The 17,719-nt window shown below is 37.9% G+C and overlaps 1 protein-coding gene across 1 annotated transcript; it reads right to left on the bottom strand.

The window, feature by feature from the left end:
- Positions 1 to 865: 865 nt before the first annotated feature.
- On the bottom strand, positions 866 to 17,530 carry LOC130442185 (collagen alpha-2(IV) chain). Its single transcript, XM_056776300.1, has 15 exons — positions 17,420 to 17,530; positions 11,807 to 11,849; positions 9,706 to 9,830; positions 9,366 to 9,623; positions 8,677 to 9,311; positions 8,396 to 8,571; positions 8,068 to 8,310; positions 7,778 to 7,999; positions 7,374 to 7,679; positions 6,842 to 7,309; positions 6,400 to 6,783; positions 5,117 to 6,200; positions 4,153 to 5,043; positions 2,685 to 3,925; positions 866 to 1,828 (listed from the first exon to the last, which is right to left on the bottom strand). Exons 1-15 carry the CDS (start codon positions 17,437 to 17,439, stop codon positions 1,571 to 1,573), a joined length of 6,354 nt encoding a protein of 2,117 aa, XP_056632278.1. The 5' UTR covers positions 17,440 to 17,530; the 3' UTR covers positions 866 to 1,570.
- Positions 17,531 to 17,719: the final 189 nt, after the last annotated feature.

Here is a 17,719-nt window from a genome sequence, read left to right as displayed (position 1 = left end):
AACACAGCTCGCGTGGGGGTCCCACTGCTTGTCGTGGTCTCCAATTAAAGTAGCAAAATATTTGAGGTAGGCTTTCCACATTTTCGGAAAATGACCTAGCTCGCGATTTCACCATAAATTCTCCACACCTATAGCAAAATTTGTCAGGAGAAGTTCTGCAGCTGCGGCGTTTTTGACTCGACATTTTCGTCTTTAAAATCACTTTTTTTACTATGAACAGAGAACCACTTACTATGAAACTGAACAGAATATTAATTTTCAATGTTTATTATTCTAAATAATACAGCTCTGGTATTTTTTCGGCTATATTAACCGCCCCTTTATAAAATTACGTACCTGCTAATGTAATAATAATACAGCCGCAGCTGTACCCGCCCATCCCAAATTGAATTTAAAATAAACAAAAGAAAACACAAAATTTCAAAAAACCAAAAAATAAGAAACAAGCATAAAAACAAACCGAAAAGAGCCGTTTTTACTTGCAAGCTCCACTCTATTTTTTGCTAGAAATAGTTAGGCAAACACAACCCAACGAAATCATCACAATCCCAGCCCTGCAGAGGAGCTATTCCTATATCAGGGCCTACAAAAAAAAAACCCACAAAAATCCTACCAAACTTTAACCAACGAATCTCTTTCTCTCTCACTTTAATGTAAACAGGTATAATTAAGCTATTGAAAAGTGGTACGTGTTAGGGCTTAATCAATATTTTTTTCGATTATTTTCTATTTTCGATTTGAAAATAAAGGTTTCGCTTGTTCTACGAAATGATGATAATTTTCTAATATTATGTTCAGTTGTTTTTGAAACCGCCCGCGTACGCTGGATATTTAGGAATAGAAGGAATGAAATTTAAACTAGATGTTAATTTGAAAATAAACTTTATTCATATAAATTTATTTACATTATTTTGGTAAATTACACTGGTGTAAACGTTTTTTTTTTTTATTTCAGAATGTAAATCGGAAACATATCGCAGAAAAATTAATAAGAAACAAGTATATTTATATATTTTACAAATGGCAGTGTATTAAAATGTTTATATACTCAGCTATCGAATATTCTGCGTCGTTGACTAGAGCAATAAAAAAATTTACTCGGTGAGAAAAAATCAAGTGAAATGCATTCCGGAAATTATAAATTATTTTAATGATTCAGCACCCCATATATCTTTTAAAGACAACTAGTTAATTTACATGAATTACTTCGTTTTGGTAATTTTATAGTCGGTTACTGTAAAATTCATATATACGTACAACTTAAAATCTATATTTTATACAAAATTTTTTTACATGCTATCTTGTTACACAAAACATGGCACGGCAGTATTATTAAGAAAAGTTATAAAGCTTACTATACAAAATTTGGCAGTTTGGTACTTGATAATCCAAAGTCAATTATTATCTTCTTTTACTTTACTCAACATGAGATGAATTCAATGGTAGAATCAAGTACCGAGCTGATAGGAACACATATAAGGTGTCTCATTTACACGATTTTAAAATAAGAAAAACCTTTGTAAGGAAGTCACCGCTCGAATAAATTTATCCTAGTCCGATTTTTGGATATTTACGTATTTCTTATACAGACTTGGCATCTACTGATTCTGTCTCTCACGTTTCCTGCTTTGAGCGTTTGTTTCTGTGGTTTCTGGAATTGTTGATTGTTGTCGATTGTAGCTAACCAGAAACTGAAAGTGTTAGCAAAATAGTGGCAAGAACCCTGAGCGCCGTTACATTCTATGAAAGGTGTAGCTCGAAAATCTTCCAAACAAGATCCCGGACTCGATAGAGATTGTCCACCTCCTTCAGCTCCAGCGGCAGTGTGCTGAAAAAATCATAAATTTCAATTTAATCCATTACTAGAATTACTCAATTGTTGTATACTTTATTGATAAAGACTTAAGTTGATGATGTAAAACAGGAATGAACTAGTTAATCTGATACTAGCTTAAAAAACGCCGATATCTTAATTCCGCTCTTCGTTATTTCTCAAATCCGTTGTTTGAGTTATCCTGGCATAGAGTCTAAACCAAGTACTCCTCGATCTCCTGGATATCCTGTATCTCCCTAACCAGGTTGACCTTTTTCTCCTCTCATACCCAGTATTCCCGGTAAACCATCCAATCCAGGTGGGCCCATATCTCCCTTTTTTCCTGGTTCTCCAGGTATACTTCTTCCTGGCACTCCTGCGTCCCCTTTGGCACAAGAAAAACCTTGAATTCCAAGCAATGCCTCTGGTTCACGTAAACCTGGTATTCCGTGCTCTCCTTTTTGTCCTTTATCTGCGGCAGTTCCAAATTTTTCCTTTACTTCTCGGTATACCAGGGAAACCCTTATCTCTTTTAGGTCCTTCGGCACCTAGTGGACCAGGTAGTCCTGGTGGACCGACTGTACCGATATCTCCCTTTTCACCGGGTAATCCTATCTCTCCTGACACTCCAATTAGATTAGATTGGTTTCAATGGAATTACTCAATTGTTGTACACTTCATTGATGAAGGAATTGTTAGGTTGATGATTTAAGGCACGTTGTTCGTCCTAGTACGAGCTATGATATTAATATTCATTTTAAAAATCAATTATGTGCATTGAAAAGACAAGAATGAACTAGTTATTAACTGATTGAACTTTTTGATGAACTAAATAGAATAAGGGTGCAAATTATATTGTTTGTATACTTACCATCACAAAACTATAACCGATCCAAAGGGAGCTCCATCCATACGGACAATCTGGTAGTGCTAACGACTGACTGTGAACAGCGATAACGTTGGCGGGCGCCTCGCAAACAACGCATCTCGAAATGTATTCTTCAATTGCCGATTCTTCGACAGGCATCATGGGTATAGCTGCGCTTGTCGACAACCAATAAGATTTGTCGTTTCTGCTTGCATAATTGCACACGTTGTTGACATCGCAGAATACGAATGGCATTGTAGAGAATTTCCTGATACAAGAACCGGCATAACCTAAATCTTGTGTGTGCGCCTTTTCGTTTCCTTCGACGTATAATAGTGAGTAACCATCCCATAATTTGATATGTCCACTTTCACATCGAGGTATTTCCTTGCTTTGACTGTGTCGCACTAATAGTGAACCAGTAAGATAATCTGGAACATCGACACATGCGGCACCCGGTTCTCCCTTTTGTCCAAAGTCTCCAATAGCTCCCTGAAGACCGACAGCTCCTTCGATACCTTGGTCACCCTTTTCTCCAGGCATACCCGGAGTTCCCGCAATACCGGTAAATCCTCTGTCTCCTTTCTCACCTTTTTCGCCTGGTACTCCCGATACCCCATCAAGACCAGGTGGACCTCTAATACCAGGTGAACCAGAAATACCGGGTGGGCCTGGCTCTCCTTTTGGTCCAGGGAAACCACGAGGGGCAGGCTCCCCTTTATCTCCCTTTTCTCCGTTAATTCCTGGTATTCCAGGTTGTCCTGGTATTCCGTCATCTCCTTTAGGTCCAGGGAACCCACTAGGTCCCTCTCGTCCTGGCAGTCCATCATAACCTCTATCACCTTTTTCTCCTGGTTTACCAGGAAAACCTTGTAATCCTGTTAAACCGCGATCTCCCTTCTGTCCTGGTGCTCCAACATGACCGGGTTCCCCTCGGTCTCCTTTTTCTCCTCTGATACCAGCTATACCTTCTAATCCTGCAGGACCTGGCGGTCCGATTGGTCCTACTGGTCCTGGAGCACCATCGAAACCTCTTTCACCTTTTTGTCCTTGAGGACCAAGAGGTCCCGGTGGCCCAGGAGGTCCAGTTCGACCAGGTAAGCCTTGTAATCCCCTTTCTCCTTTTTCACCAACCATACCTTGCATGCCATCTCTACCACTTTTACCTGGTATTCCAGGAAGTCCCTTTTCTCCTTTTACAGTTAGTCCTTGTAGTCCGGCGACTCCAGGATATCCTCTTTCACCTATAATATGACAATAATGAATCTATACAAAATAACTACTAAATTAACTTGATAATTAAAAACAAAAAAAATTAAAACAGATTTCCTTATACATTACAAAACTAGAAAACTAATGTCTTTTGCGAGATTTCGTTTCGTAGACTTTTAATTAATAAAGATCAAATCAACCCCTCAACAATTGATTCAAATATTTTACTCATATAAATTCAAATATGACAATAACGAACCTTTGGCTCCCGGTAATCCTGGTTGTCCAATATCTCCCTTGGGTCCTGGGAATCCGGTATCACCTCTTTCCCCTTGCAATCCCATAGCTCCGCGCTCTCCTCTGTCTCCTTTCTCTCCTTGTCTACCTTCCAGCCCGAAGGGTCCTGGTTCTCCTTTTTCTCCCTTGATCTGAACCAATGGACCTGGTGGACCAATGTCTCCCATATCTCCTTTCTCACCCGGTGCGCCAGTAAAACCAGGTGGTCCTGTTCGTCCTCTCTCTCCCTTTTGTCCTTCATATCCATTAATTCCAGGGAATCCTTGGTCACCCTTCTCGCCAGGGAATCCTGCTGCTCCCGTAAATCCTAAGTCACCTTTTTGTCCCGGTTGTCCTGGCATACCGTCTAAACCAGGTGCTCCTCGATCTCCTGGATATCCTCTATCTCCCTTAACTCCGGGGAAGCCAGGTTGACCTTTTTCTCCTCTCATACCCATTATACCTGGTAGACCATCCAATCCAGGTGGACCCATATCTCCCTTTTCTCCGGGTTCTCCAGGTATACTTCTTCCTGGAACTCCTGCGTCACCTTTAGCACCAGAAAAACCTTGTATTCCTGGCAACCCCTCTGGTCCACGTAAACCTGGTATTCCGTGCTCTCCTTTTTGACCTTTTTCTGCGGCAGTTCCCGGTTCTCCTTTTCTTCCCGGTGTACCAGGGAAGCCCATATCTCCTTTGGGTCCTTCGGCACCTTGTGGACCTGGTAGTCCTGGTGGACCGAATGGACCGATATCTCCCTTTTCACCAGGCAATCCTATCTCTCCTGGCATTCCAATTAGACCTGGTGGACCTTGTGGACCTGGTACTCCACGATCTCCTTTCTCGCCAACTCGTCCCGGCAACCCATCCATACCTTGAAAATATCGATAGATTAATAATAAACAAAGAGAAGTTTTTATATAACAGAATCTATAAATGAAACTTACCTGGTGCTCCTGGGATACCCGGTCGTCCTACAGCACCTTTGAATCCTTTAGGACCTGGTTCACCAGCAATACCTGGTTCACCCTTCAATCCAGGGAATCCAGCTAATCCTGGTCGCCCCACTTCTCCCCTCAATCCAGGTTCTCCTTTTGGTCCCATAGGTCCCTGTCTACCGGGTTGCCCATCTAATCCGGGAGGACCAAGTGGTCCAGGCTCTCCCTTTTCTCCTGGTGGTCCCGTCAATCCGTTTAATCCTGGTGAGCCAATGTCCCCTTTTTCGCCCATAAGTCCTCGGAAACCATCATTTCCAGGAGGACCTGGTTTTCCTGGGAATCCAGGTAACCCTTTCTCTCCTGGTTCTCCTATTGGACCAGGTGGTCCTGGAGGTCCAATAGCTGGAATACCTGCCTCTCCTTTACCTCCCTTTGCACCAGCTAATCCCGGAAATCCAGCAGCACCGTCTCTTCCAGGCTCTCCAGGGAAACCCATCGGTCCTTGCTCTCCTTTTTCACCTCTTGGTCCCGGTAATCCTCTCCTTCCTACTGGTCCTGGTGGACCTGTATGACCTGTTGGACCTGATGGACCTGGATTTCCTTGATCTCCCTTTTCTCCCATTGGCCCATCTCTTCCAGGAAAGCCTCGTTCTCCTTTACTACCCTTGGGTCCGGTATTACCTTTCAAACTGATCATTATATTTTCTGGACATGTACCTGGATTTCCTTTGGGACCTGACATTCCAGGTCTTCCCACTTCTCCTTTTTCGCCTTGTAATCCTGGAGGACCTTGTTCTCCAATAATACTGTCACCTTTTTGTCCTTTAATTCCATTAATACCGGGCTCTCCGTTTCTTCCATCAGTACCAGGGAAACCTTGGAAACCTCTGTCTCCCTTTTCACCTGCCCTACCTGTTAGACCCATATCTCCTTTAGGTCCTTGTCTACCAGGAGGACCTGGTGGTCCTGGAACACCGTCTTTTCCTCTAGCACCTTTATTTCCCTTTTCAGCTTTTATCAAATTCAGAGGAACCTGAGCGGGAATACCATCGTTTCCTTGTGATCCAGGAGTACCATCTTTTCCAGGAACACCCTACAAACATACAGTTTTCAAATGAAAGTTATCAATTTGCAATGATTAGCAATCACTAAATTAATTATTCAGAAGTTATACAGCTATTTTTTCGGCGACGCTTTCTGTATCCATGTTGGTTCGAAACTAAAATTTTAATTTACTTCTAACATCACTTTGTATGTTATAAAATGAATTTTCCATATTTATTAATACTTACTGGATTTCCAGGTGGTCCGACTCTTCCTGGTAGTCCATCGTGACCTGGTAATCCAATAACGCCAGGTTGTCCTGGTGGACCTCTCGGTCCCATTGGCCCATCTCTACCATCAAACCCACGGTCTCCTTTGTCTCCCTTAGCTCCCGGTATACAATCGATACATTGACCACCTCTGTCACCTTTTTCTCCAGGTATTCCTGGACTACCAGGTATACCAGGTCGACCAGCGTTTCCTTTTTCCCCTTGAGGACCCGTTGGTCCAGGCATTCCAGGAATACCATTAAGTGCATCTCCTGGAGTACCCCTTGGACCGGCGAATCCTTTTTCTCCTTTCAATCCTTTTTGTCCGTCACGTCCAGGCTCTCCGTCTTCTCCTTTTGGTCCCTATAATATTGAATAAATGAATAATTGATTAACGATTGTAATCTGATTCGATACTAACAATTATCGTCGCTCCTTTATCACCTTTGGCTCCTTGGGGACCTTGCGGGCCTTGTGGGCCAGGAAAACCTCTCGCCCCGTCACTGCCAGGATAACCAGTTGCTCCATGATCACCTTTTTCTCCTTTCTCGCCGGGTGCACCCTCAGGACCAGGAACACCAGGTAAACCTGGTCCACCGACTGGACCAATAGGTCCACGTGGACCTGGTTCCCCAGGAAAGCCGTCTAATCCTTTAGGACCCCTTGGACCTGGGTAACCCATAGGTCCTTTTTCACCAGGAGGGCCAGGAATTCCTCTACCGCCTCCAGGTGGACCTGGAGGTCCTGTCAATCCAATACGACCAGTTTCACCGTCCCTTCCTGGTTCTCCTTTCAATCCAGGTTTTCCGGGCAATCCTGAGAGTCCAGTTAAACCTCTATCACCTTTTTGGCCGGGTGGACCGGGGGGGCCAGCAAAACCAGCTCTTCCCTGTAACCAAAATTGAGCTCTTTTGTTTTTATAAATATTTGGAAATTTGTAAATTTGAACTTACACGTGGACCTGGCGAACCTGGTAAACCTTTTTCACCTTTCATACCAATAGCTCCAGGTAATCCATAATCTCCTTCAGTGCCCGGTTCTCCTTTTTGACCGGGGAATCCAATATCTCCTCGATCACCTTTGAATCCCTTATCACCTTTAGGTCCTATTAGAGCGGTTGGATTTAGCTCATGGTGGCCGTCAGCTGGTTCTCCTTTTTGTCCGGGAGGTCCAGTATTACCTTTTTCTCCCCTCGGTCCATAGAATCCAAGACCAGGTGTACCTTTTTGACCTTTTTGACCAGGTGGTCCTCGGGGGCCCTAAATATTTCAATGAATTAGTGAACGATACAGAAATTTGCGTATGCTAATTGCTGTTACATGAAAATTAATAAATGAATGATATATGAATTACTCACAGTCAAACCAGGCTCTCCTTGCGGTCCGGGCAATCCGGGCGGACCTGATGGTCCGGGATTACCAGCGGGCCCTGTCACACCGTTTCTTCCTGGCTCTCCTTTTTGTCCCTTCAAAGTTATTTCACAATGCGCCGATTCTCCTTTTTCCCCTTTAATACCCATCGGACCAGGCAAACCTCGAGGACCTTGTTCTCCAGGATATCCGTCCATTCCAGGTAACCCCTATAAAACGGATATGAATAAAATATACAATTCAATTGATATTTATGATTAATTGAAAATATACTTACATCAGTACCATTGCACCCATCTGAACCAGGAATTCCCGGAGCTCCAGGTGGGCCCATCACTCCAGCTATACCATTCAATCCAGGAAAACCTGGAACTCCCGTTTTACCACGTTCTCCTTTCGGGCCTCTGGGACCGAAAGGACCAGCTTCTCCTTTATCTCCTTTATCTCCTGCAATTCCTTCACCACCAGGGAAACCTCGTTGTCCCTTTTCCCCGGGTAAACCTGGTACTCCAGGGAAACCCTAAAAAATTTTTCGCAATTCCAACATTAGATAATCATCCGTATTTTCTAAATGTTTGATTTAATATGATAACAACGATACTCACCCTGTTACCTTTTTCTGCAAAACACTTGGGCAAATATTTATCCAAACCTGCTTTTGCTGCTGGCGAATCAAATACATCATAACTGCTAGAGTAAGGTCGCCTGCCTCCTGATAATCTAGAGTCATATGATGCTGACCATGTTCTAGATTCATTGTATGCACTGGATCCAGAAATTCCTTACAACAAAAACATATGGTTATACTACTACATATTGAAAAAATAATTAGATCATTCTAAAATATTAAAAACGTACGTCAAGAGTTGAGATTTAAAAATAGTACCTTGGGAACCTGATCCATACGATCCTGCCGATTGGGAACCTGTTCCATAAGATCCTCCCGAATGAGAACCTGTTCCATAAGATCCTCCCGACTGAGAACCTGTTCCATAAGATCCTCCAGATTGAGAACCTGTTCCATAAGATCCTGCCGATTGAGAACCTGTTCCATAAGATCCTCCCGATGGAGAACCTGTTCCATAGATGCCTGTTCTAAAAGATCCACCTGATTGAGAATTTCTTCCATACGATCTATCTCCCGATAGTGAATATCCATAAGTATTTCCTGTTTGTCCTGTTGCTGAACCCGATATTGATCCTGATCCAGAAACCGATCCATAATCTGGGCGCATTGGTTGTGAGCCGGGTCTATATGGATTACCTTGTTGAGAATTACCATATTGTGAACTAGATTCATCATCATATCCACCAACCGATTGTGATCCTCCTGTTGAATCGCCTGATCGTACGTTTGATCCTCCCGATTGTCCACCTCCCGTTTGAGAACCTGTTTGATATGTAGTACCTGATGAAGATACAGATCCTGTAATTGATGTATATCCTGTTGATCCAGATCTATATTGGTTACTGTATTGTGGATCATAAAGAGAATTTTGAGGGTCTAATCGAGGTTCGTATCTAAAAAAATATTTTTAATTAGTGATGATCAGAATATCTTTCCGTTTTACATACATGCTACTTCTAGGATCTAATCTCGGGTCGTAACGTGGATTTTTGGTATCAATTCTAGCATCATATCTAGGGTCTAGTGGATTTAAGCGCGGATCTAATCGTGCTTCATTAGTTTCAGTTGTCTCACTCGATTCGGGAGCTGCTGTGGTTGTATAATCAGAGCTCCCTCCACTGGGTCGGTAATATCCGTTCTGCGTATCTGTCGATTCCGATATATCTCCTCGGGAATAATCATAGTTATCCACTTCGTTTAAATCTCTAAAAAATTCATTATTAAAAAAAGAAAACAGGAAATATTCAATTTATAAAATGGAAGGAAATTGATGATACTAATACTTACTCTCCGTCAAGATAGTCATCCTCGTCTCTATTATCATAATCTTCTCTTCCATATCTCGTCTTCGAGTTGATTTGCCTTCCGTAGAGACCAGTTCTGTTTTCTGCGGGGTAGTTACTCAGAAATTGCTGAGAGTTAAAACAAACAAAGATTTTAATAATGGATATCAATGTAGAAGTGATACATTTTGCAAGACATTTTATTAAAATGTATTTCAATACATATTTCATATTTTTATATCGAAAACCAAAATGAAAATAAAAGAATTAGGACAAGCGATAATGCCTTGAATATGATTCGTAATGACCTTTATCCATCAGTTTGGTGACTTATTACTATATTATTCGCAGGCCAATTAAAAGTATGAGAATACAAAAAATATAATACAAAGTGGATAATTATAGAAAGCTAAAAATATAAGAAAGTGAAGCAGTTTAATCATGTTTTGTAATTATAAACATTAAAGTACCGCTTCGTCGTATATTTAAAGTGACACAGTTTTTTAAAACCTTAAAAAGCCATTAACTGATGCATCAAGATAATTGGGTGGCCGGCTATGTTCACGATCATCATAATGTAATGGTGAGTTGCAAATATTGGATATTTTGTGGGTGGTCTTTCGTCGAAACGACTCATATTTCGAAAAAAAACTAATATTATTGAGATACAGTTTAATCAAAATAGACATACAAAAAAAACCACGCATCTCGTCGAATAAAAAATAACTAATAAAATACACTTTTCAGGTCTACAAAAACATTCATTTCAGCAATTTATTCTTGATCATTGGGTGCCAAACAAGGACTGTACTGTGGATGACCCATCAATTCGTTGTTTGGACTGTTCAAAAACGTTTTTGTTTGAACTGATGTGCAAGAGCTAGCATTGTCGTGGTGGAAAATGGTTCTTCTACGATTGGTGTCCCTGATTTTTTCTTCTGGCAAACAAATGCTGATATACCAATCCAAATTGACCTTTCTACGCTGCCCTAAAGAACTAATTTTTCAGTTTCGGGTTCATATGGATAGATCCATGATTTGTCGCCTGTAATGGTCAAGGTCACAGTCTTTCTTCGCACCAATCGACATGAGCTTTTTTGAGATTGTCAAAATCCTTTTTGGCAGTGGAACTAACGCACGGCATCGATGTTTTATGGCGCAGCAGCCGATTTTGAACGATACAACACGTCGACGAATGATTATTACACCTTGTATATTTGATTGTGTAGGAAGAGCCGTATTAATTCTTTTTATTGCTGTCAAGGTTGATGGGAACTTTTATGGTATCGATTACGTAATGCAGAAATCTATTCGGTTTGTAGTGACATTCATTCATAGTAGCAAAATTTATGATGCGGCTGCTAACACATGTTCAAGTTACCGGAAGATTACGATCATAAAAATAATTTGAGTGACCATCAAAAAATATTTCATCCTATCTTGTTAATTATCCTGTTGAAAGGTTTCTTTGCACTTTTATAGAAGTTCCTTTGCCATAAAAGCCGTCAGGAGACGCAGCATCAGGAACGGATTTACCTTATTATATAATTAAAAGTTGCGATAAGCCCCAGGATATTAACTTTTATCGCAGGACTATGAAAGGATTCAAACCGTTTTATTTGTCCCAAATTGCCTTACGTACACGCTGGCAATAAATTAATTAAATTGCTGACAAATGCGGGTGATTTTATGGTTGAAGGATCAATCTCAAGTTGATATTTTCGGGAAAATAGGAACTTTACGGGACGATTCAATTCACTAATCATTTTAACGTTGAAAGTGTTTGCCATAGACTTCTCAGAAATGGAAAGTGAAGTTTATTAACATTGAAAGAATCCTAGGGGACTAAATCTGGTAAATAGGTTGCATGAACTAGGAATTGAAACTTTAATTCATTAATTTTGGCCATTGCAATAAAGAATGTATGAGCTGGTGCATAATTTTCAAACTTGAAACATACGCTGTATACATTATAGAAAGATTAAAGACACCCCAGAGTGTAATGTGCTGTTGATGATCAAAAGTTAGCTTGAAAAGTTACAAGGCGCGTGTTAAAATGTTTTTTTTTGATGGTAGATTCTTTATTATATAATTTTTTTACTCACTGCATTGATACTACTCAAAACTCCTACAGATACGACCAGGAACCTGAAATATAAAAGAATTGTGTAATATTGAAATCATTTCTGCTTTTTATTCTCATAGAATACGTCGTATTATCAACCAAGGTAGAAAAATGATTGTTTGAAAATAAATATCAATACGTTTCAAAGAATTAACCAGTTCAGTGCCTTAAAAATATATTATTTCTAAAAAAACTTTTTGGGGTTAATTATATGATTTTGCAATACATTCTCTGGTGACCTGTGATTTGTAACAGTGCCTTTTCTTCGGTGTACACTTTAATAAGGTTTTCTGATGGCACCCTGTATATTTATATTCAACTATAATTATAGAAACATCACCAATTAAGAAGCATAACATTCTAGTGGTTCCATATTGATGAAACCATTCTTTGAGCTTGATTGGAAAGAAAAATCGCAACAACTCCTTTGGATTCAAAGGTTTTCTTCAAGCAAAAGTTTCGCCATTGATGTGGATAAATAATTATCTGACGGTGCAAGCTGAGGATTCAATGCTGGATGTAGTAGCAGTTCAAAATTACCAAGCTCTTCCGGTTTATCAAATCTGAGTATCCGCGGAATCGATAACTCGACGTACAAGACTTTCCACAAATACTGGACAGTATCCAGCTTCAAAAGCCATCTAATAAAAATAGACCAAAAGCTGAATGAAAACTTTGATGTGAATATTTTTAGTACTACTGTCATTTCCATGGTGATATTTCTAGAACAAACCTCATAACATTAAATATTGATTCGACACGTATAAAATCCATAGGGTATGTTTCGAAATGAACTGAATGAATCTTAAAACTTTGTATATCAATAAATATGTGAACTATAATTTATTTTTTGTCAATTAAACTAGAACTGAACGTGGTTTTCCTTCTTGTGAAGAATGTATAAAACTGTCGAACTGTTAAATCAGAGACTGTCTTGTTTGTTACATTCTGATTCGCAAATCTCATTTTGCTGTCTTGCTTCGGAGTTAATCTCACTATTCAATCTATAAGAGAGCTTGTCAAATTTCATTAACAAATGATGTATTACTTTCAACGAAGATGAATCCACGAAGAAAACAAATTCCTTTACAGATTCCTGTCAACTGTCAGTTAATATTTATTTAAGTGTACGTCATTGGAAATCTTAAATATGGTGACTGAATTCTTTTGAACAACTTGAAATAATTTATAGGTTATAGTTAGAAAATCGTCTAAATTATGGTGAATTCGCAATTAATAAGATAATGGCGAATAATTATAGGCATTCACCTTTTTTTAGCACTGTTTCGCCATTAAAATAATACAATTTAGAAAACGTAATTCCGCTTCTTACTAATAGATGACGCTAGCTTATAGTTTATATATCATTCTACAATAAAAAGTAACCTCACTTTTTAATTCGTCACATAAACTCCCCCTGGTTTACCAATAGTGAATTGTTTCAGAAAACTTCATCTTTATTATGGAAATTAAAACATTTTCAAACCTTTTATGCAAAAAATCTAAATAGTTCAAAAGAATTCGATCTACCGCCGAAACATGATTTTTAAATAAATGGAAAAAATCATTTTTGAAGCACGGAGAAACTTCATAAAATATTACGAAGCTTGTACTAACAAGAAGGAAAGTGATGATCAGTTTTTAGTGAACTGGCCAAACTAATAATTTGACAATTTACTACAAATGATGCAAGCAATCATATCAGAATTGATCGATTGAAAAAATGTTTCCTCGCGACAATCCTAGACCGCAAATATGTTAAGTTCTTGTCAATTATTGAGAAATTTTATACACCCACTGTATAATCCAAATGTAGCTCCATCGGAAGGAAATTATGGTTTTATCGGAATTGAAACATTAAAACCTTAAAAAAACCGAACTTAATTTTCTTCCAATCCAATATTCATAAGATTAGAAATGCGTAGATACGAGGGCAGATCAAGAATTTAAGCCTGCAATCTGAAGCTTATTTCATCGATTCCTCTATTGGAAATTTGGGTAGGTAGAATTATATTTTTTTTATTGTTCAAAACTTTTAAGGGTGATTAAAGCGGATTATACAGCATATATCCTAAAAAAATGCACGCCAAGACTATATAGCCCCATAAATCCACCTTGGCGAGGTTTCAGTCCTAGAAACCCACTGATATGAGTGCTGTTTCATCTGTGGGGTGTTCTAATGAACCTACGTACAACCCTTGTGGACGAAAATGCAAAAAACTCGTTCATATTGCAGTTGATTGACACCAAACACTGCGAAGTGATCAAAAATTTCGTTTATTATGAATTCGAGTGTACATCTTACACCAAGCTACCAATTTCAGTATTTTTAGATCATAAAAATTGTTAATTTTCCCTCTTTGAATCATGGAACTACTTGGCGAGATTTCAGTCCTAGAAACCCTCTATTATGATTCCTATTTCATCTGTGGGGTGTTCTAATGAACCTACGTACAACCCTTGTGGACGAAAATGCAAAAAACTCGTTCATATTGCAGTTGATTGACACCAAACACTGCGAAGTGATCAAAAATTTCATTTATTATGAATTCGAGTGTATATCTTACACCAACCTACCAATTTCAGTATTTCTAGATCATAGAAATTGTTAATTTTTCCCTCTTTGAATCATGGAACTACTTGGCAAGGTTGCAGTCCTAGAAACCCTCTATTATGATTGCTATTTCATCTGTGGGGTGTTCTAATGAACCTACGTATCACCTTTTTGGACGAAAATGCGAAAAATTCGTCCATATTGCAGTTAATTGACACCAAACACTACGAAGTGATCAAAAATTTCGTTTATTATGAATTCGAGTGTACATCTTACACCAAGCTACCAATTTCAGTATTTTTAGATCATAGAAATTGTTAATTTTCCCTCTTTGAATCATGGAACTACTTGGCGAGATTTCAGTCCTAGAAACCCTCTATTATGATTGCTATTTCATCTGTGGGGTGTTCTAATGAACCTACGTATCACCTTTTTGGACGAAAATGCAAAAAACTCGTTCATATTGCAGTTGATTGACACCAAACACTGCGAAGTGATCAAAAATTTCATTTATTATGAATTCGAGTGTATATCTTACACCAACCTACCAATTTCAGTATTTCTAGATCATAGAAATTGTTAATTTTTCCCTCTTTGAATCATGGAACTACTTGGCGAGATTTCAGTCCTAGAAACCCTCTATTATGATTCCTATTTCATCTGTGGGGTGTTCTAATGAACCTACGTACAACCCTTGTGGACGAAAATGCAAAAAACTCGTTCATATTGCAGTTGATTGACACCAAACACTGCGAATTGATCAAAAATTTCATTTATTATGAATTCGAGTGTATATCTTACACCAACCTACCAATTTCAGTATTTCTAGATCATAGAAATTGTTAATTTTTCCCTCTTTGAATCATGGAACTACTTGGCAAGGTTGCAGTCCTAGAAACCCTCTATTATGATTGCTATTTCATCTGTGGGGTGTTCTAATGAACCTACGTATCACCTTTTTGGACGAAAATGCAAAAAATTCGTCCATATTGCAGTTAATTGACACCAAACACTACGAAGTGATCAAAAATTTCGTTTATTATGAATTCGAGTGTATATCTTACACCAACCTACCAATTTCAGTATTTCTAGATCATAGAAATTGTTAATTTTTCCCTCTTTGAATCATGGAACTACTTGGCGAGGTTGCAGTCCTAGAAACCCTCTATTATGATTGCTATTTCATCTGTGGGGTGTTCTAATGAACCTACGTATCACCTTTTTGGACGAAAATGCGAAAAATTCGTCCATATTGCAGTTAATTGACACCAAACACTACGAAGTGATCAAAAATTTCGTTTATTATGAATTCGAGTGTATATCTTACACCAGGTTACCAATTTCAGTATTTTCAGACCATTCGAATTTCGAGGAATTATGTTTTTTATTACTCTGGCAATCATTTAATTGCTTTTAAATATAAAAATGAATAGCGAATCTTACAGTATCAGAGTAGTCAGAATGTCTTCAAAATACTCTAAATTTAAAGAAAAAAAAATGCAAAATGAAATCTAATAGAATTTAGGAATATATACAAATGAGCAGTTTCCTGAAATATCACCAAAAACTATTTGTTAACTATGATCAATCTTGGTTTGAAAAACGATACTAGAATATCAAAAAAATTATTTTTTTTCATATTTGATGATGTTTGTGAAATTGTAAATAATAATATAATGAACCACGAGAGATATACTTTTCTAATTTTAATTGTTCAGATCAAAAGCTACAAGGGCGAATTGAAAATTTCTTCTTGACTCGGAGAAATCAGATAGAAAATGAAAGATAAAAAGTTGTTGAAATGTAATGAAAAAAGACATTTTCTATTGGAAGAAAATTCAATGTTCAATACAATACAAAATGATGATGCAATGAAAAAAAAAACTAATAAATAGTTGAATAAAAACGAAAGAAAATATTATTTAGGTTAAAAGATTGACGGAAAATAACAAAACTAAGATCAGAGCTTAAAGAGGGGAGACTGAGTCGGAGATTCATTGGAAAGAATTTGATTAGGTAAAGAAACATTTTAATATAATAATAATTTCTCCTCTGCAGGGACTGAGATGGATGGGAAAGATCAACAAATGACACTGAAATAATGAAGAGAGAATTAAATCATTCAGCGATGAAATCTAGCAAAAAATTAATTTCTTCTTGACTCGGAGAAATCGGAGAGAAAATGAAAGATAAAAAGTTGTTGAAACGTAATAAAAAAAGACATGTTAAATTGGAAGAAACTTCAATGCTCAATACTTTATAGAAAATTATGAAGCAATGAAAAGAAACTAATAAATAGTTGAATAAAAATGAAAGAAAAAACTATTTAGGTTGAAAGAATCACTGAAAATAACAAAACTAAAGAGGGGAGACTCACGTATTGAGACTGAGTCGGAGATTCATTGGCTAGAATTTGGTAGGTAAAGGAACATTTTAATAGGAGGAGGGTTTCTTGGATTGGCCCCATATATGACATTAAAATAATGAAGAAAAAACTGAAGAAAAATACAACTGACAACATAGAGTGATCAAGTCTGATTTTTTCATTTTATTTTAATATCAGACAACATTTATTGCTGAAAAATCATTTTTTTACACTAAGAAAAGCGTACATGACCTGAAAAAAAAAATAAAAGTAGTAATACAACCTGTATATTCATAGAGCCAACATTTTTTTAATAAAATAAACTTACATAACGTAACAATGCAGATGTTTTTTATATAAAACGAATCTTTTTATTGTAAATTTGATCGTTGTCATATTTATTTCCAAACGTTTCGTTTCCTTTTTTTTTTCTATCCATTTTGAATAAAATTATAATCACCTCCTCATTACAATCGATAAAACCCACATTAAATTATATACTTTCAATAAAATCATTCATTATCAAAACGAAAATTATGTAAAAAAGTAATAAAAGAAAAGAACCGAAAAGGAAATAAACAATTTTTATAAACGAATATATTTACTATGATTTAACTCGTATATTTACTTAAAAAGATAAGTATTTAAGGAATTTTTTAAAAAAATCAGCTCACCCGAGTCCATGGTCTTTCATGTCGTCCTGTTTTCCCCCTGGAAAGGGGATTCGCACTAACACTACCTTTGTGTATTGTACAAACGCGAACTCACGCGTTACTGACTACTACACAAGAACTTACTTGCAGTGAATCTTCCAAAGCCCACTTCTACATTTTCAACGTTATGCGCGTGACCCACCCAATATGACTTAAGTCCTTTTTACGAGCGATCCGTTCAGAAGATAACGTTAAAAAATTGCACAAATCTAACTTAATAACCCTTGATTATCTGGTTCGAAGATGGGGTTAATAGGTGTT

This window comes from Diorhabda sublineata, chromosome 3 (assembly GCF_026230105.1).
Source record: "Diorhabda sublineata isolate icDioSubl1.1 chromosome 3, icDioSubl1.1, whole genome shotgun sequence".
Taxonomy (NCBI): domain Eukaryota; kingdom Metazoa; phylum Arthropoda; class Insecta; order Coleoptera; family Chrysomelidae; genus Diorhabda; species Diorhabda sublineata.
The sequence above is the reverse complement of the archived record's forward strand: the minus strand, read 5'-3'. Positions and strand labels throughout refer to the sequence as shown.

Excerpts from the sequence above, each read along its gene's own strand:
- LOC130442185 (XM_056776300.1), bottom strand. The coding sequence starts at position 17,439 with ATGAAAGACCATGGACTCGG. Across the intron at positions 7,680-7,777 it reads AAGGAGAGCCTGGTTTGACT|GGCCCCCGAGGACCACCTGG; the intron begins GTGAGTAATTCA and ends TGAAATATTTAG. Across the intron at positions 1,829-2,684 it reads TCGGTTATAGTTTTGTGATG|CACACTGCCGCTGGAGCTGA; the intron begins GTAAGTATACAA and ends TGATTTTTTCAG.